The sequence below is a fragment of the Mus pahari genome, chromosome 5, assembly GCF_900095145.1.
Source record: "Mus pahari chromosome 5, PAHARI_EIJ_v1.1, whole genome shotgun sequence".
NCBI classification, from domain to species: domain Eukaryota; kingdom Metazoa; phylum Chordata; class Mammalia; order Rodentia; family Muridae; genus Mus; species Mus pahari.
This window is the reverse complement of record NC_034594.1, coordinates 147,531,316-147,552,172: the sequence shown is the minus strand read 5'-3', so window position 1 is coordinate 147,552,172 and position 20,857 is coordinate 147,531,316. Positions and strand designations below refer to the sequence as shown.

General features: G+C 39.8%; 1 protein-coding gene across 11 annotated transcripts in view; it reads left to right on the top strand.

Moving 5' to 3' along the window:
• Positions 1-20,857, top strand: part of Rgs7 (regulator of G protein signaling 7) — a 400,387-nt gene that overhangs the window by 358,679 nt on the left and 20,851 nt on the right. For 5 of the 11 annotated variants that reach the window (XM_029538597.1, XM_029538599.1, XM_029538595.1 and 2 more), the window contains 8 exons: positions 4,391-4,465; positions 7,217-7,315; positions 8,818-8,879; positions 10,145-10,255; positions 12,230-12,355; positions 16,112-16,298; positions 17,400-17,489; positions 18,798-19,003. In XM_029538597.1, the coding sequence (XP_029394457.1) occupies positions 4,391-4,465; positions 7,217-7,315; positions 8,818-8,879; positions 10,145-10,255; positions 12,230-12,355; positions 16,112-16,298; positions 17,400-17,489; positions 18,798-18,989 (942 nt within the window). In that variant the 3' untranslated portion in view covers positions 18,990-19,003. Of the gene's footprint in view, positions 1-4,390; positions 4,466-7,216; positions 7,316-8,817; positions 8,880-10,144; positions 10,256-12,229; positions 12,356-16,111; positions 16,299-17,399; positions 17,490-18,797; positions 19,004-19,591; positions 19,673-20,857 lie in introns of those variants that run through there. The other 6 variants (XM_029538601.1, XM_021197429.2, XM_021197428.2 and 3 more) reach the window with 3 other exon arrangements.

The window sequence follows — 20,857 nt, the reverse complement described above, 5'->3', positions numbered from 1 at the left end:
GTGTGTGTGTGTGTGTGTGTGTGTGTGTGTGTGTGTGTGTGTGAGCACGTCCATGTGTGCTCTATTAGGACAAACCAACAGAAAGGGCATAAGAATGACATGAGAAATATTCTGCTTTGTCATCTGCTGTATCAACATAGGCATTATACTTCCGTAGGGTGATGATTCATGTCTTTCGAATTTGTGAAGATGTTAATGGAAAATTGATCATGCTGCTATTTCTGTGCCTGACCATTTATAATCATAATCTGATATATAATTAGCTGCAAAAAAATAGTCTCTGAGTAAATGAAAGAATGGCAAAAGTTCTTTTCTCTGTTCTATTTACTCTGGTGCCTAACTTCTGAAAAATAGCTACTCAGAGGTGCTCAGCGTACAGTTATGGCCTTATGGATTTGGAAGAGTCCTAGACAACTTTGCAAGAATCACTTTCACCTTCAGCTGCGCAAAAGGAGAGGGGACATGTGAAATTCCAGGAGCTTGCAGAGCTCATGGGGACACGCATCCTAGGTCTTTCTGGTCAATTTATCATGTTAACCATTTAGCTGTTAATGATAAATTTTGAATAGGCAGATTGACTTCATTTTCCTTACATGAGAGCTAGGTTATAAAACACATATCCATCCCAGGATTTGGCCTCTAACAATGTTTGCTTTTGCAATCAGTATTTCTTACTGATCCGTTAGTATTTTAACAATCAACTCAAGTAGGACTTTTGGAAGTCTATTAGTGGTTCATTAATCAAACTCAAGAGATCATAATCTTTGAAATCTGAGGAGGTAAATTTTATTTCTCTTTGGGACTGCCAGTCAGATCTGAGCCTGTGGGAAGAAGGGCTTTCCACTTGACGCCTTCATTGGCTGACACACTTTCTGTGGCCGTTTGTTAATTATCCCACTTGATGTGGAGTCAAATTGACTTAGAGTCCTGGCTTTCAATGGAAGGAATTGTATCATTCAATTAACTCAGACTGGGCACATGTTTAAAATAAGCATCTCTTCTTTTACGCTCGTGTTTCCTCAGAGGCCCTTTGGAGGGACAGGTTTAGACATGGAGGTGGAGCCTGGGCTCTGCTGTATTTAACGTGCAGGTGTGGCTAACTGGACTGTTTGCGGAGATAATCAGTTTCTGTTTCCTTGGCTTTCCCTGCTGCTACCCACAGTGGTTTTAAAGGGAGATCTGAGTCAGGGTTTTCTCTGTATGATCTCACACAGGGAGAATGAGGCCAAGCAGCAGCAGGAAACTTTCTAGAACCTGCTGGAATCCTGCTTGGGACAGAATGCCAGACCACACAGAGTCCAGCTCATCACCTGGTCCTCAATGACAGGGTTTTTCCTCCAGACATTTGCTCTGAGTGTATAATCCATGTATACTATGTCTTGGTTCCAACTTCAACTTCTTGTCCACCTGTCAGCCTCAGCATCTCTATGGTTTTTGTTCTGAAGGTCTATTACATGTGAGCTCAAGAAAACACTGCCATAGGCTCCTTTCCCTGTTTTTTTTTTAATTGATTTCAATTAAAATAAATTATATATTTATTTATTTTAATTAAATAAATAAATTATAAATTTTAATTATTATTAAACATTTTTAAATTGTGATTTAAGTTCTAAAACGTAATTATTTTAATTAGGTGTATATGTGGAGTATGATGTCGGGTATATACATATGAGTGCAGGTGCTCCCCCAGAGGAGACAAAAGCATCAGATCTTCTTAGAGCTAGAGTCACAGGGAACTGTGTGCCACCCATCATGGATGCTGAGAGCAGAACTCTGTTCTCCATAAGATTAGTGCATGCTCTTAACCACTTAGCCATCTCTCCAGTCTCAGCTCCCCTTTCTTGCTAATGCTCATATGACACAAATATTCATGTGGACTGTGTTCCTTATAAGGTTCCTGCTGGGGTCATGGGACAAACTGCTTCATGCAAAGTACACTTGTTTGGGCATGTCTATGCTGCCTTATACTCTTTTTAGATTCCTTTCCCATAGAAGCGAAACACCAGCATGTGTTATTATTGCTAGCACATAACCTAAAGAAATGTCTATGATCGCCTTGGAAATGCTGGCTCTTGATTAATCAATATCAGTATATCAATATAAGTTTAATGAGTTGTTTTGTTTTGTTTGTTTGTTTTTTGTTTTGTTTTGTTTTGTTTTTCGAGACAGAGTTTCTTTGTAAAGCCCTGGCCATCCTGGAACTCACTCCGTAGACCAGGCTGGCCTCGAACTCAGAAATCCTCCTGCCTCTGCCTCCCGAGTGCTGGGATTAAAGGCGTGCACTACCACACCCAGCTTAAATATGAGATCGACCTCATTTTTTTTTTAAACCACCATGTGGTTGCTGGGATTTGAACTCAGGACCTGAGGAAGAGCAGTCGGTGCTCTTAACCACTGAGCCATCTCTCCGGCACTAAAGAGTTTTTCCACCCATTCTCTAATGACTCGGCCTGGGGAAGGATGACCATAACATACTAGAGATTGAATGGGAAATGAAAATACAATGCTTTGATATTTCTTAGCATCTTGTTTACAAGTAGATCAATGGTTGTGAACTCTACCTATATTAAAATTGTTAAAAATCCAAGGGTTCTTTTGTTTTTAAAGTTAATGTTTGCATACTGCAGAAAGAATAAATAAAAATACTGGATACTGCTAAGCCTGGTGCTGGGAATAGCTTGAGCAAATTTCTCAGTGTCTATAAATTAGTCCCATAGAGCCAATACAATGCTCTTTCTTTTCCTAGGCTGGTGAGTGAGTGAGTGAGTGAGTGAGTGAGTGAGTGAGTGAGTGAGTGAGTGAGGCGGGGGCTCATGCTCGCTCGTTAACCTATGCTAGTGCACACATATGGAGGTGAGAGAACAATTTGCAAGATGTCAGATCTCTCCTTCCATCATGTGAGTTACAGGGAATTGAACTTGTGTCATAATCCTTGGGAGCATGCACCTTTACCATTAACACACCTCACTCACTGACCCCCAACCTTTAAATTTCTATTCTGAAGTAAATATTTATCCCATGTAGGGGGAGGGAATACGTATTTCATTCAGTGTTCTTAGTGTTATATGTGGGTATGTTTGTCCTAAGTTTAATGTAAGCTTTCTGAAAAAAAATACAAAATATTTTCTTCCTTAACTTCCTTATGATTTGCTGCATTGTGGTAGGTTTGGTCACAATGTCTGAGCTGTTAGGGACTTTCTAAGAATGACTCGTGCCCCCCCCCCCTGGTTACTCAGAGTGAATCCTCCTGCTTACAGGTAATGGGCAACAGTGCAGTCCTTTCTGCTTACCCCATCCAAACACCACAGTCACATCCCTGGGGACACTGTCACAGACATTTAAAGCTTGTGATAGAATAAAAACCTGAAAAAAATGGCCAGAGATGTACAACTTGATGGTTTTTAAATTAATAACAGATCTCCCTAGATACTGTACCTCAGACTGCAAGAAGTCGAAACACAACCCACCTAAGGAGACAACTTCTTGCCCAGGTCTGAGTCTCTGCATTTCTGACAGTCCTTTCTTCTCCACTCCCTCTTCCTCTGTGCCTGAGACTGCCCTTCGTTGTTTGGGGAGAGCAATCCTGATTCATATTCCATCTGTTCCTCTCTCTGCTCTCTCTTCTTTTCTTCCCTCCCACCTCCCCTCTCATCCTCCAAATTCAAAAGTTCACATCTATTTGTTTCTGAGCAACTGGACAGTAATTCTGGCAAAATAAAACTCCGGGGGCTGTCAGGAAGCCAGCAACAGATGGCCCACATTTCTTTCAACTTCCTATTTTGGAGGAATTTACATACCTGAGGGAAAGGAAAAAGAAAGTCAGAAACCTATAGGAAAACTACAGTATACGGGTTCCTGTTTCCATCCTTACCGCCTCCATGAGGACCAGGATTTCCATGTGCCTTCTGTCTGAGGAAAATCAATGTTCCCAGGCACCAGATTTCTCAATCACTGTAAAAATGATTCAGTGTTTGTGCTGTCTCAACCGAACACCATGGTAGTTGTGCACATTGGGAAAAAGTGAGTACCACATAAAAGCAGCATACATAAGGTATGCATGCCCTGTGGCAAGCTCTGTGTGGACATCAGCATCACGCCATTCTTCCCGGAATCCTTGTTGGGACTATTCAATCTGAGCCATTGCAGAGACCTGCTTCCCATACCAAGCCTGAGTCCTTTTTCCATGATGTCTCTGGAAATTGTTTGAGGTTTTAGCAATATCATATCGGACGGAGAAAGCCTCAGTGAAGTTCATTACTGGTCAGTGCTGGGATGGGCCAGGTCATCTTGGAAGCTGCTGGTTTGCTCAGGCTCTGTGAAGCAATTCACTAGTGACGATCCTGCTAGATGTGGCATACCTAAGATTTCTTTACTCTTTTTCTCCCCCCAGCCTGGATGTGTAAATACTACAGAGGTGGACATTAAGAAATCATCCCGGATGAGAAACCCACACAAAACACGCAAGGTAAATGGATATGTGTCCCCTGGTCTTGCAGAAGTGTCTACTTTTAGACTATCCATCTCTGAGTGTTGCAGACATACTCCACTCTGGGGTTCTGTCCTGAGAATTCCTTCTCTGGAGTGAAATAAATAAACATCTACCTCTCCTCAGAAGAACCAAAGGACAAGCCAAAGGGCATTCCACCAACATTTGCCCTGGGGAGCCAGTGAATCTTTTGGGCTTCTTTATAGAACCAGGATGAGAAGCTATTCACAGGAGAATAAGGGACCATCAAAATAGCTGCATTGGAAAGTCCTCCACACAGTGTGGATATCAGCTTTCTCATGGCTATACAGACAGAGGTCCCTCTCAGTTAACTTCCCCAGGCTTTATATTCCAGTACCTTCCAAGCTCCTAGTCTGAATGCAGTTAGGGAAGAATTGCTTGCACATGACGAAGGAGTACAGGAGGTAATCTCAGATGAGGGTCCAGGTATCCTCCTTACCCCCTCTTTCTCTGAGGGAACTCAATAGTCAGTAGGCCCATGGTCATGGTCTCTCACAAGCAGCCACCACTGAGATGATGTAAATGGTCTCTGGTTTTCTGGAGAACCTCGTTTCTCCAACACATTTGGAGATAGAAGGATGGCACCATGGGACTGTGATCGAAGAGAGCGGGAATGCTTCATTTCCATCACAGGATTAAAAGAATTTGTATGTTTTTACATTTTAAATGTATTGTTTGAGGGTTTCTTAAATGCATATATGTGCATAGTATGTTTAGATCAAATCTACCCCAGACTCTTTCCTCTTCAACTCCGTTCCTGTCCTCTTCAACTCCTTTCCATAGATAGGAATTGATACAGAGACTTAGTCCTTGGGCACAGTATTGAGGTAAGTAAGAGAGTGTAGAATGCTCAGCCCTACAGGTGGCATCTGTTTAACCCTTACTGTTACCGAGGCTCAAGAAGTATCATGGAAGAGGAGCGGAAAGATTGTAGGAGCCAGAGGTTGTGAAAGGTTGCTGTGAAACAGTTTTCCAGACAGGAGAGGGACACTGCACACAAGAACTCACTGCGAGGCTGTGACAGCGTGCACGGGGCCTGTGCAAGATCAAGTCAGCCACAGACCCAGCACAGCTGGGGAAAGGGCTCACAAAGTCACAGTCTAAAGCTACTGGAGGGCTGGATGTCTGCTTTTGTTTACTGCTATGTGACAGGGTCTCAAGGGTCCCAGGGTTACCGTGAACTCACTATGCAGTAGAGGGTAGCCTTGAACTTCTGATCCTTCTTCCTTCACTTTCTGAGTGCTAAGATCACAGACAGGGACCACCATATCCAGTTGTATACAGTGATGCAGATGCTAGGCAGGAACAATGCCACTGAACAACATACCCAGCCCCTGTGAAGGAGGAATTCTTTCTCATTTGTGTGCGTGCGTGTGTGTGTGTGTGTGTGTGTGTGTGTGTCTACCACACCCAGGTCCAGCACAAGTCACTCTCAGAGTAACCCAGAGGATGTCATACATCATTAACAAAAACCACTTTTGGTGGGAACTTCATGTAACCCCAGCATTCTTCTAAAGTGAATGTTCATACATGAAGATGAACTAAAACTAAGATGTTTGTGGGTTCATGAACCTTATTTTATGTTATTTTTTTCTTCCTTCAATGATTCCCATATGATCCAAATTTTTTGTTTTTTAATTATTTGGGTTTTTTTTTTTTTTTTTGGTTTGGTTTTTGGTTGTGGGGGTGTTTTGTTTTGTTTTGTTTTGTTTGAGGAAGTTTCTCATAATGTGGAGATGAGAACCCCCAGGAGGAGTTATGAATCCCTTTAGATGAAATGAACAAACATCTTGCCTTTAGGGCTTGATTCTCTGAGCCCAAGAGCCAAGGCAGCCCACAGCAAGCCTAGGTTTATAGAGGCTCCAAGTTCCTTTCTCCTGCTCCCAGCGGAACCTCAGTTCACCCACCAGTGGAGCCGAACAGGATCCAAAAGTCAGCTCTCCAACAAATGCAGCGTGTCCCCTCTCCAGCCAGAATTATTCAAAATCCCTCCTGTGGCTGACTGACAGGGGCTCAAACTGGGAGAAGACAGCACAGGAGTAAATGGGTGGAAAGTGGGTGTGCTGAAGTGATCACGAATCATCTTGTAGGCACTAGATTCCATGTTGATATCTGAGCCAGGGCTTCCAAGGGCTTCCTCCCAGAAATCCCAGAGAGCTTTTGTTAACAGGAGAGCTCTTCACACTCCATCATCCTCACACCATCAACTCTCCACACACCATCAACTGTGGCAGAAGCCTGAGGTGGCATGCAATGAAGTACTGTAAAAAGAATCAATGTGTGTCAGCACTTCACTCTGTGTGTGTCTCTGTGTGTGTGTGTGTGTGAGAGAGAGGGGGGGGAGGGAGGAAGGGAGGGAGGGGAAGAGAGAGAGGGGGGAGAGGGAGAGAGAGATGGGGGAGAGGGAGAGGGTGAGGGAGAGAGAGATAGAGACAGAGAGAGAGAGAAAGCAAGAGAGGGAGGGAAGGAGGAAAGGCGAAAGAGGGAGAGAAGGAGATGTAGTGACTCCCTATGTACTTTTCAAGCATTCTTGGTAATATTTACCCCTCTTCCCTCTTCTTCTCTACTGCCCTCCTGCTCCTTTAGATTTTGGTAAGAAACATCATCAAATGTGCTTTGTGATTGTTCACGTACGATAGAATTTGCTTTTTAGAAGGTCTACAGCTACAAGGGCTATTTTGTCCTGACTCTTTTCTTCTTTTAATGTAGTCTGTCTATGGTTTACAAAACGACATCCGAAGTCACAGTCCCACGCACACACCTACACCAGAAACCAAGCCTCCTACAGAAGAGGAGCTGCACCAACAGGTGGGTCTTCCTGTGAAATGATCAGCTAGGATGCATGGGTCAACGACTGCAGGGAGGAGAGTGAACATTCACACAAGGGTTTGAGAAGATCATTTGCATGGTCAAATGCTTCCTAGAGATTTACAACTAAAAGGTAATGAAAGCCAGGCATGGGAGCACATGCCTGTAATTCCAACTCTAAGTAGCTGAAGACAGGAGGATCAAATGTTCTTGGAGAGTTGGCTTTAAGCACAGACTTTCTCAAAAACAAAACTTTAACTAAAGGGGCAGGAGTGTAGCTCAGTTGGTAGTACATTTGCTTGGCCTATGGAAGACCTTGGGGGTCAGTTTACAGTCGTACTGCATGTGTGCATATGTGTGCATGTGTGTATGTGTGCATGTGTGCCCTGGTCTGATTCTAAGACATGACTCGACATATATAATATATGGACATGCTTCTCACAATTCTTCACTAATTTATCCCCTCTTTGCCTCCGGACAGTTTTTGGAAACCAACACCTGACTTAGAGGTGTCTTGGTCATAAAGAGTTATTTTGAGCCCCAAATCCTTGTCTTAAAGAAGACAGCAGGTTGGAGACAGAGTCGAATTTGCCACGTGTCTGTTGACATGATCACCACAGCAGTGTGGGCAGTCTTGTTTCTGTAGCACTGATATCTCTAACCTTTTGAAGTTTGTCATTATCAACACTGGTGTGTCATCATGATCTATAGTGCCCCTTTTAAAAGTCAGTTTGTCTCCAAGAAATAGTTCAAAGTAAATGCCAAAGTCTCATAACAAGCCGCAGCTGCCTCTCTTGGTTGGCTTAATCAGAGGGATGCGTCTCCCCTCATTTGTTTGCACTAATATTTCACTGCACTGTGATTTATCAATAAGTCAATGTTAACTTGTATACGATATTTATAATTTCCTTATAATTTATAAGAAGAAAGTTGTTCAGGGACTTCCTTTATAAATTAGTTTGATTGTATATTTATAAAAACATGTGTCATGGGTTGATAAGATTACTTTCAAAATTTGTAACATTAAGCCTTTCTTGGGAACAAATAAAATGATTAATATGATTAATAAGAAAAATGAATAAAATGATTAATAAAGAAATTTTTAAGAAATCTTTCTTGGGATAATAAAAAGATGTAAAATTTACTTTAAAAATCATAGAAACCAGTAAAGATATATTCATTTTATGAGTTAAACATTTGTGGAGTAATGGGATTTTGAATGTAGATATATCATGACTATTTACAATTACCATAGCACATTTCAAATAAAGTTATGTTTTCTTGAAGCAAGCATTGTATTCAAATGTATTATTGTTCTAAAGTTATACTAGTTATGTTTATATTCAAATAGATCACACTTTTTTTACCCTTTTCATAGCTCTCTGCTTTAATGTTTTTCTATCTTTAACTGTTCTTCCTAGAATGTACTCAAGCAAAGATTAAAACTTAGAGAATTGAGATGCTATTTTTTATGTAAAAATGTGGTCAACTCTCTCTTTCAGATAAAATACTGGCAAATACAGTTAGATAGACATCGGTTAAAAATGTCAAAAGTTGCTGATAGGTAAGTATTTCAAGGTATCAACATAAATTTTTATTTTCAAAGATGTATTTATTTTTATTTTATGTGCATTTGTGTTTTGTCCGTGTGACTATACATGCATGTACTGATGCCCCTAGAGGCCAGAAGAGGGCATTGCAGTCCCCTGGAATTAGCCACCATGGGTGGTGGGAATCAAACCCAGGCACTCTAAGAGCATCCAGTACTCTTAACCACTGAGCCATCTTTCCAGCCCTATGCTATAAATTGCAAGCATCATATGACAACTGTGTTATAAATGGAAAGCAATTGATTGGAGGAGAGTAGAATAAGTTGTTGCCCATGAACAAACTGCTATAGAAGTCTTTTGTCATAATTGAAAGACAACATTATGTTGTAGAAGTCCAGTCCTTGTGGAACCAAGAATCAGGTTCATCAGAGTGGCATCTTCTCACTTCTGGTGGAAGAAAAGAATCTTTTAACTTAACTGACTCCTATTTGGCAACCTAGTAACTCTGTAAATTCATTTTTAACATTCATAATCTGCTCTCTTTGTAAATGCTAAGATTTTGAATTAAACTCAGATTTTAGATTGGTATTTTCTTAATTAAAAATTTTTTGTTTGTGAAAATAAAACATCAAATTTCAATGAACTTTAAAACTTCCAATGACTTATTTCTTTCCAATATGGATTCTAACAAATTAAGCAAAACATGGATGTTATGAGCATCCTTAGGTTCCCTATCTTTCCATAGAGGAATTGATTTAGAAAAGAAAAGTCTATTCTTAATAAAAAACGTGTGCTGTTGGCTTACGGAGTCTACCAAGCTTTTCCTCTCCAGTGTTATGCCTCTCTTCTTTCCTTTTTTTGGTATCAAAAAATAATAATTTTAGCCAGTGATTTCTGTTTGTATTTGAGACAAAAATGTTTTCCAGTCCTTTCTCCAACCTGGCTATGAATGTTCTGGCTAGCCAGGACTGGAATGACTCTCCATAGTCCCTGCTCAGGCAGGCCTAACCATACAATTTTTATAGGAGCTCACTCACTTCCATACTCAAGCTGGGAGGTAGATTCCTAGTCTGCCTGCAGGAACCATGGACTTGTTGCATGTAGATTGGGGAAATATTGAAGTTACCATTGGATTCCTTTCCAATGTCCTGGTTGTGGATTCCCCAGCCCATCATTTTCATTTTGTTTCCCTAACTTTGAACCAGAAATAACTTCAGAGTAAAAAATTAAGCCGGAGATGTTTTTGTTTTTGCTTTTTCCTCCTCTGTGTCCTCCCTAGTCTACTAAGCTATACGGAACAGTATGTAGAGTATGACCCGTTTCTTGTGCCGCCTGACCCTTCCAATCCATGGCTCTCAGATGATACGACTTTCTGGGAACTTGAAGCAAGGTAAAGACTATAGTTACTTCCTTCTGACTGTGTCAGCAATTTAAGAATGTGCACGAAATAAATTGCATAATCAAGAGCTGAGTCCTTGGAAAGATGATATTGCTCTGCTCTATATTATATTTTCCATGATTTAGCATTGTTGATCAAAAAGAGATTTTTAGGTGCACAGTTAGATTTGCCCTGTTGCTAGAGTGCTGTTTGGCCATGAGAAAGGGTGGAATCCAGTCATGGAGATGTAGATGGAGCCGTAAGGCACTATGTTCAATAAAATAAGTGGGACATTGAAAGAAGAGAACCACATGCTCTTACAAAAATATAAAAATGATTAAACTGAGAGTGGTAGTGGTCCACAGAGGCTGGGAAAAGTAAGGAGATCATGCTCAATGGACATTAAAAAACAGTCCCATTGGCTTTAGAAGTCCTGGTGTGCTGTTGGACAGTAGGATGGAAGCTGATATCTATGTATCGTGTACTTGAAAAATGTACATGCTATATATAATCAAATTCAATATAAATATGTATGGGTTTTTATAGATTTCAAAATATAAATTTAATTCTAGAAACAAATTTACATTGCTGAATGAACTGGCCCAAAATTAGGGGTGATATTTTAAATATGAGTTAGTCAAAATCAGATCTTCAGTTTTCCAAATTCAGTTCCTTGCTATTAAATCATTTGAAAATTTATATAGTCACTCGGGCCTGTGTTCAGCCAAAATCAATGGTGAGTCCACACTTCTTTAAGCCCAGTGCAAACATGCCTATATAAATTCCATTTTAAAACCAAATGAACTTACCATAAACACAGGAAAACTGACTTTTAAAAACCCAAGCACAAGGTAGAAGCCCAGGTTTCTTTGGTGAGCTGTGTGGGGCATTGTGGCATCAGTGGTGAAGCTCCTTCAGGGGTGATTGCATGTCTCTGTACAAAGACGGCGTTAGTATTGCAGAGCACTTCTGTTTTGATTGGTCTTAGGCAGAGTCTCCTGTAGCCCCTGTTGGCTATCAACTCATTAGAAAGCAAAGGATGACACCCAGCTCCTTGTCCTTCCACCTCGACCTCCTAGACTGGGATTACACACTTGTGATACTACACAGGGATCCAGCTTATATTTCTGGGCCACTTCTCTTGTATCTAGCCATGTATCTTAAACATCTACAACTCAGAAGTCTTCAGCCACAGGTTTTATACATATATTCATAAACACACATGCATACAAAAATATACACAAACACACACATACATGTATATATATATATATATATATATATCCACATATATGTTTGTATATACATATATGCATATATCAGAAAGCTAGAACCCCCAAATCTATGATTAAATATGGTTTATATTTAATTGCAGTATAATCATATGTAGTAATGAGGCCCTACAGGCAACAATGTATCATTTCAAGGATGACCTATATACACCACAGACTGGACTATATAGTGGTTGAAATGGGGCACTGGGTAACAGTGGCTAGATTTTTGTCCCTTACTCCTTGTATGACATGGCATTAACTTATAACTATTTATATAGTAGCTTTGTCTATAAAGTGAGAGGCAGGATACTAGTCTCATAAAGTTACTAAGATTCCATCCAGGCTATTAGTGACAGATAATTCATGGGGGTTAGATAGTATTATTAATCTAACTCATACCTCATTGTGAGTTCATGAAGAATAGTCAGTCGGTTACATACTACTGTTACAGAAAAAAAGTTAAATATGGGCATTCTTACAAGGTATATATAATAAAGAAAATAGGAATTGGCCCAGGCATGGTGAGACCTATCTTTAATGCTAGCACTTGGGATCCGTGGATATTGGTGAGTCCAAGGCCATCCTGGGCTACACAGTGAGTTGTAAGCAAACCAGAGCTACATCTCCAAAAGCCTGCCCTACCTTACCCATCCCCAGCAAAATGGCAATTGTAATAAAAGGAATATATTTAGCCTTATTTTCTCTTTCACAGCAAAGAACCAAGTCAACAGAGGGTAAAACGATGGGGTTTTGGTATGGATGAGGCATTGAAAGACCCAGTTGGGAGAGAGCAGTTCCTTAAGTTTCTAGAATCAGAATTCAGCTCAGAGAACTTAAGGTAAGTCACGTTTTGTTATTGTGAGCCAAAGAGACACTGTTGTGTCTAGTTATTTTAGACGGAAGGCACCTGTCACTCTCATAGTATCACAATGGTGTCAACAAATTTCATCTCTGCCACTTAAAGATGGAAGAAAGACTAGCAAGACAAAAGCTATCTGGCATTATCATCTTCCTTTTCATTGTTTATTTTTGTACTGCCTCCGAATTTGTTGGCTATATAAATTTAGAACTTTAAAACTTGACTCCATAATTTAGAGCTCTCAAACTGATATTTTGACAAAATAGAAAATGTCTGTATTAGTCAGTGTTTATGTCATAATGCCCAACAGAAACAAGGGAGGAAAGGCGTATTTTGGCTCACAATTTGAGGAAACTTTACTCCTTCATGGTGGAAAAGCAGGACAGAGCAATTCAGGTCATGGCAGTGGGCAGGGGAAGTATGTGTTCTTGGAAGCAGAGAGCACACACACACAAATATTAGATATGTCTTACACATACACATATAAGATTGTGTGTGTGTGTGTGTGTGTGTGTGTGTGTGTAGTACCATATGTACTATAGTACATACACACCATAGTAACGAAGACATGGGTCTTTGGGGAGAGTTGAATCACAACAACAGGCAATAGTATTTGTACAGTTATTTTAAGCATCAGCACCTACTTATCAATATAAACTTCTAATCTCACTTTTTCAGTAAGAAAGAGAGTGAACAACTCAGTTAAAGATCTTCGACCAAAAGTCTAAAGGCAGTTTTTTTGTTTGTTTTTTGTTTTTTTGTTTTTTGTTTTTTAATGTGTGCCTTCAAATGCAGAGCTGTAGAGACTAGTTGTGCCTGGAGAAGAGAGAGACCAGGGTACTTGTCTTGCCCACCATTCCTAGACATCATTCTGATCTGTTCTAGTATTCTCTACCTCAAGGGGCACCTAGAAAAAGCTTTCTAAAATATGATGCATTACAGTGAGTGTTCATAGCTCTGCTTAAGATAGCATAAACAATGTTTTCGATCATCTCATTGGCATTTATTGCTTTTCATGGGAGCTAGGCTAGACCAAGAACTGTTGCATTTCTTTAGGAAATGATTCTAGCTTTGACTGTGGTCCAGCTGTCGTTATGTCTGTCTTAGATTTGTGTGTGTGCTTTCTTCTTGTCCGGAGAGTCCTAGGGATCTGGGGGTTGGCTACTAATGAAACTTTTCTAAACTGAGCCAACATCATCAATGATGAAGAATAAGAATGCGTTATGAATAACTCAAAGAAACCATATTTTGAACATTTCAGTATAGCGTATATGGCAGGATGAGTATTCCTTTCTTTTTTTTTCTCTCTCTCTCTTCCCCCTGTCTCCTCTCTCCTTCTCCTTCTCCTCCTTCTTCTCCTTCTCCTCCCTCTCCCTCCCCTCCCCCTCCTTCTCCTTCTTCTTTTTCAAGCATTAGAATCTACATTTGATCCCCAGAACCCATGTGAAAAAAATCTGAGTGTAATGGTTCATATTTTAATCATAGGGCTAGTGTAGTGTGGGTGAGACCCTAGGTTTAACCCCTGGTACTTGGATTGGATTATTGATATAATTAAAAAAGTAGAAATGATTCCTTTGTAAGCCTGGCAGTTTAATCCCTGAGACCCACAGAGAAAAGAAAGGAACAACACCCATAGCACATTATATTAACACATGATACACACACATGCACATAAACACAAAATACACACAGATACAGCACACCACACATACACATACATACACCACACAGACATAATACCACACTTACACATAAACACACCACACACATATACACCATACACACACAATATACATACCACATACACACACCACACAAACAAACCACATACATACCTATACCACACATGTACATACTCATACTGATAATAAAAATATAAACATAAAGTGGATATCATATACAGAAACATGTACACATAAATATTAAATGTGTCTTACATGTGTACATACATATGTATATGTATTCCTTGAGTTGTCTGTTATATGCCTATCATGTTCTTTATTAACTTTAGATAAATGATAGAAAGACACAGCTGTGGAAAGCATTTTGAATTCCCAATGTATACTATGTTTTATGAATACTTCTTTGAGTATACTATAGTATTTGGCCTTCATTATTTCTGACAGATATGAATCTAATAATAAAAATATACATTGTAAATATCTGTACCTTATTTCATAGATAATCAGGACATGTGTGAATCAGGTCAGCATTTTGTGCAAGGTCACATGCATGAAGTGGCATTTGTGTTTCCTATGAACCAGTATGAATCTACTGCCCATATTTTCCCAAGTCCAGACCATACCCTGGCTTCCACATAAATATCCGTGTCCCACAATAAAGACACAGTGATTCAACTCACAAGCAGGGCTGTAAGTTGCAGTTCAATAGCTCTCAGGACATCGTTATCCAAGCAGCAGCAGTCTAGACTCTGAGCTCTAGAGGGTCTCCTATTGAGGGGCCGTGTTACTCTCTTTACTCATCACGATGGGAGAAATGAAGAGATGCTGCTTATCCACCTCTGCTTGCTCTTCAAACACACCCTCTGTCTTCTGTTGCCAACTTTTTGTGAAATCAATGTGGTAATAGCATGAATTTTATCACTAAGCACATAGAGTTGTGTCGGGCACTTTAAGATGTTATTTATGTAACCTACATCACTGAACTAGTCACTAGTTCTCTAGGAACTAGGATATGGGCTTGGAGATGGGCTTTTTCACGCCATTATATTAATGAGGAAATGGAGATGCAGGGATGTCAGGGCACTCTTAGAATCCAGCTGCTATTAAGAGAAGAGTGAGATTAAAACTAGTACCCTCTCCATTTTACTGAGGTAAGCCAGCTGTGCCAATGATAGTGATGAAAATACAGAAGGTGATGCTGTTGCTAGGAAATCAGTGGGAAGGAGGGCTTGTGAGAATGCCACCTCCTCCAGACCTACAGGGCCAGCCTTCAATAAACCATCTAATCTTCAATTCCCTGTTCTCTAAAGTGGGGAGTACCTCACATTACGGGGGGTTATAGTTATCACAAATAGTAACTGCATACATATGCCTGTATGTGCTCACATTAGCACCTCAACGACTGCCTCCTTTACCCTTCCTGATTTCCAGGTCCATTTAATTTCTGATGTCAGCACAGGTAGAAGCACTTCCCCTGGACACCATTTTTCCATCCTCATACCACTGCATCAGGACTCTTCTTGGCTCAACATTCTCAGACTGTCTCGTGTGTACTACCTACAGAAACCCCAGTGTTCTTCCTAGCATTGCAGCTGACTCAGTGTGGGTGGTTTTCTCTGTTAATGCTCTGCTTGCAGAAAGCCCTTCCTGCGTTGCTTCAGTGAAATTGAGACTAGACAGGATCAGGGCTCTGGCACATCTGGTTTCAATAAAAGCCAGTGAACACCAGCGATTTTCAATCTTTTCTACTAAAGGATTTTTGAATACTGGGGAGGAAGAAGCATGAAAATCAAGAGTTCAAGGTCATCTCTAGCAACATAAGAAGTTCAAGACCAGCCTGGACTACATGAAACACTATATTAAAATAGTAAACAATAAAACAATTAAAAAATAACTTTTATGTCTTTGAATATGACTATTGAGAAAAAAGAAACCTGGTGAGGGCCTAATATTGGAATCTCAAGAGAAAGTGAGCTTGCTAATGCAGTGAGTGAACATAACAAGAATGTCCAGGGGCAACGTCAGAGCACTCAGGTGCTGTGGTGTTTTGCAGGTTCTGGTTGGCAGTGGAGGACCTGAAGAGAAGGCCTATCCGAGAGGTCCCCTCGAGAGTGCAGGAAATATGGCAAGAATTTCTGGCTCCTGGGGCCCCAAGTGCCATTAACTTGGATTCTAAGAGTTATGACAAGACCACACAGAATGTGAAGGAACCAGGACGATACACATTTGAAGATGCACAGGTCAGTACATGGTCTAAGCTCTCAGAGCCGCCACAAGGCCAACCATACTCTGCAGTGTTTAAAGTTCGTGTAACAGAACATAAAAATAAGTTTTACTGACTGAGGAGAGGACAAAGACATTTCAAAGTAAATCATCTTTTATGACCCTAGGAATTTTAGAAAACATAAATTTAGTGTTTGTGTGTGAGAATGAGAAGGGCCATTCAGGTTACTCTCACATCGCGTGGTACTGTACAACTAACTGATGCTTCATTAGACTTGGAAGACAGAGGAATATGTAAGTTTCCCTAAGCGGCCAGAGCAGAAACTGCCAGAGTGAGATTGAGTTTGAGTTAAATGAATGTGTTCTTTTCTTGGCTTGACTTCCTTGCCCATCAGCATTCATCAGACAAGAGAGGCTAGGGTGTAGCTCTTCTGTAGGGTAAGTATCTGGAAGGCATGAGGCTTGCTCTCAGTCCAAAGGGTAAGAAAGAGGGAGGGAAAAAAGTCTACAGACATTTTAGGAACAGATGACAAACATGACACCATACAAGAAAAATAAAAGGGAGAGGGGTTAGAGATTTGTCGCTTACACTAACCCAACAACTAATTCCATGCATGAGACCTGAGCCAAAGTAAGCATGGAAGATAATATATCATAGAATTGTCCCCAAGAGCAATTCTCCCAGCAGATGTAGGTATGTAGAGCCTCCCAAATGACTGTGCAGATCCAATGTCACATTATCCACTTTGGGCTTGGAGTCATTTTTCAAGAAAGCAGATTTATTTCTAGTCTCATATGTTTCACATAAACTGTCACATTGATTTGAAGTTATTTCAAATGTCCCCTTGATGAAATTCCATTTTGAAAATAACCACAGATTTTTTTTTTTACTTCCTCCTCAGTAGCTCCTAGCCCAATGTAAACATTGCTCTGGGAAAGAAATAATGGACTGAAAGATACAAAATGTCCTGTACACATAGATGCTCTTATCAGGATCACGGTTGCTATTTTAAGCTACTTTCCCATTTGTTCTCCAGCCACCTGAGCATTCTCATTGTAGGGTTTTATTCTTCCATTAAACTGGTTAGAGGAGCCCCTCACACATTATCTCTTTTCAGGAGCATATTTACAAGCTGATGAAGAGTGATTCATACCCCCGCTTTATAAGATCTAGTGCCTACCAGGAACTTCTACAGGCAAAGAGAAAGGTACTGGTTGTTTGTGACCTCTGTTGACCTCAATTCCTAGTTATAATTAACCAGACTAAACACATCTGCTGGGCCAGGGTTTCAGTTGAATGGTAAGTATGCATTCTCCAAGACCTTTCCCCAAACCCATCCTTCTCCAAGGGCCATTTAAGTTGGCTTTGTTTCTGTTTGCGTTTTTGCTCTGTGTATAATTTTTCATTTGTTTTTTTCCAGTTGCTCATGTTTTACAAAGGCTATTAGACACTCTTCTCATGTTTAATGTTAATCCTGAGCATTCCTAGTAAAAGGAAATGGAAAACTCCAGTATAAAAGAATAGGGTGCTGATACTTGAAGCAGATTTTGTTTACTTACAAACCAAGCAAAACATAAAATTACTTTTTTCAGGGATCACCAATGAGGTGTCATCATATTGGCAGATAAATATTTTCATTTGACATATATCCAATTTACTTAGTATCTTGATAACCTATTTCAAACAAAGATGGTAGGTGAGCACATTTGGGAAGAGTTGTAGTAGACTTCATTAATGAATTAATCTTATAATCAGTCTCACTGTCCATAAATCTCTTATATGACCAGTGTAACAGAAAATAGAAAACCGGTAGAGAAAAATCAACATAATTCATTGTTTTTTAATGTTAACACAACATATATTCTTAAATCTCTGAGATTAAGCTACAGTTCTCTTATCACTAGAGTGATGATTATTTTTTTCATAGACCATTGCCTTTACAAATCAAAATAGTTCCAAGTGGCTATACTGCTCAGTGTGACAGTCAAATATCAAGTGCTCACTTATCACAGCTACCGGCTTTAATAAGAGACAGAATCAAGTGAGATTTCCATCCTTTGAGCAATATCTAACCTGTAGCCAATTTATTATCAAATCAATTATATCAACAGAAATCCAACCTCCTGAGAATATTAGGAATCAAGTCTAAAGAAGCCCTACTAGATTTTCAGCTCTTTCGGCTTTGCAAATGCCAGCATAAAAGCTTGTCACATCTACCACATTTCTGCTTACCTTGATTTAGCTTTAAATTACACTGTTTTGTTTGCTCAAGTATATGTTTGTTGTTGTTGTTGTTGTTGTTGTTTTTATGATAAAAATCACTCATGGACAAAGAACTTGGATTCAGTGATGAGACACATCCCTTGGCAATCCCTTTGCCATGTGGGCGTGGGTTTCATATGTGGGCTTACCATCCTGTCTTTTTCTGTTCTATTTTTCTTGCCTTATTTTTTTTTTTTTAAATTCCCTTTGTTTCCCTTCACCCTACTCCCTTCACTTCTCCCATACGTTTAAGTCTGGAAACTCAATGGACCGCAGAACATCTCTTGAGAAATTTGCACAGAATGTGGTAAGTTTTTCTTTTTTTAAGGAATTTCAAGTTGTTATCTTCGATGAAAATTTCCCTATTTTTAGTCCCATTTCCCACCCTGTATTCCTTGACACCAAAAGTATTGTCTCTATTGAAACCCATAATCTTGCTGCCTAGTACTTATCTTTCTCCCCAACCCTTTAGAGAGTAGAAATACAGCTGCCATGCAGGGACAACCGCATGAGCTGAACTAAGGTTTGGAAAGAAGTGTATAACATGGTGTAGACAATGAAGAAATACATTCCTCTTTGTGTCTGTGTTCCATGTATCCTTTTCCTTATTAACAATAGCTGCATGCAATTTTTGCTCTTACCTCAACTCTTCGTTATGTTTAAAAGATTAAGACAATGAAAGTTCTGTGCTTTCAGCCTTTGAATGGAGAAAATGATCAAATGAGCATTTCAAAGCCAAGTGGATATGGTAGAAGCTGAGCTCCCTACTTTTAAAAGGACCCACTGGCTTTTATTCTCTATTTTGGCTCTTATTCTCTATTTTCTTCAAAGGTGTTGGAAATTGTCACACTAATCTAAGAAACCAGTAACTTTCCTCCCAGAATGTTTGTAGCCTCTCGCCATGTGTTTCGGTGATATATATTTGTTCGTTGGATTCTCTTGTTATTTTTTTTATTGATTTTCTTTTTTGTACTGTGCCAGTACCTTTGGAACTTTCTGACCTTGTGTAAGCTCAAACTAAAGACTTCAACACATTTATTTTTATAGGGCAGAAACATCCCTATTTTCCCATGCCATAAAAACTGTACACCAACACTGAGGGCCAGCACTAACCTGTTATGAAAAGAGGTAGAAGAATCTTGGTTTCTACTTCAAGTTTGTCTGCATCATCTGTGGAGTCGTGTGGTTAGCTCCATGCTGCTCTTTGTGTGTGTATGTGGGTGTGCTGTTGCTTTTGTTGTGATGGTCAACTTAAGTGGAGTTATGTGTGCTGAGATATAAGCAACCTGAGGTCAACAAACTTAACGTTTGTTTCAGTTTCCTTCAAAGGTTCACCACGCAGTGGGAAATACCAGTCCACTTTACAGCTGCCATGGCTGCACAGAGTATTTGAAAGACTTTAAACAGCTACGCAGACTTTGAACAGTCAATGTGATTGCATCAATTAAAAGGGTAGAGAATAAAAGATTCCAATAATTTAATCACACTAAAAACTTCACAAACTTTTGGCTAGTTCTGTTGGAGTCTCTTTCCTTGAATGTAGAGTTTCTTTTTAAAGTATCGCACAAGTCACAATGGAAAAAGATAATGTCAAAATATCTCTCTAAGATTTTTATTAGGAAAAGAAGCCACAATATATCATAAGGTACTCTGTACTGCTGAAGAACTATTTCAAATTAATCCTTCTCTACTAGAATGTGGAAATTGTATTGTTTTTTTAAATCACAATGGAAATTTCTGTTCAAATTTAAAATAGTAATATGACTTGGAGAAGGCAGAAGGGAGAAGTATAGCATTTTCTCTCCAGCTCCAATCCACAGCTGACCCGTTTCTACTCTTCTGAAATAGTATTACCTGGTCCACACTGGGAACCTTAAAAAAAAAAAATCAATAAAGAACAAGGGGAAGCTGGCCTTGATCCATTTGCTCCCCCTTCAACCAAAAAAATCACAGAGTTACTGGCTAAGATGCAAACACAGTACTTCATCCCAGGAATCTGTGGAAGGAAAGTTTGGCTCAAAGGTGCCTACTGGTTAAACAAGATGTCAGTATGTAAGGAGAAAAATGAACTCCTTCTTCTTGGTGCTAGGAAAAAGATGGGATTCTGGGTAGTTAAAGGACCCTCAGTAGGAATGACATTAACTGTTATAGGACTTCAGTAGTCAAGAAGTGCCAAACCCTCTATAAAATGGAAGGAGAGGGAGGCCAAAAAGGCTGAAGACAAAAGTTAAACTCTCTTTCTCTTTGTCTCTCTCTCTCTCTCTCTCTCTCTCTCTCTCTCTCTCTCTCTCTCTCTCTCTCTCTCTCTCTCTC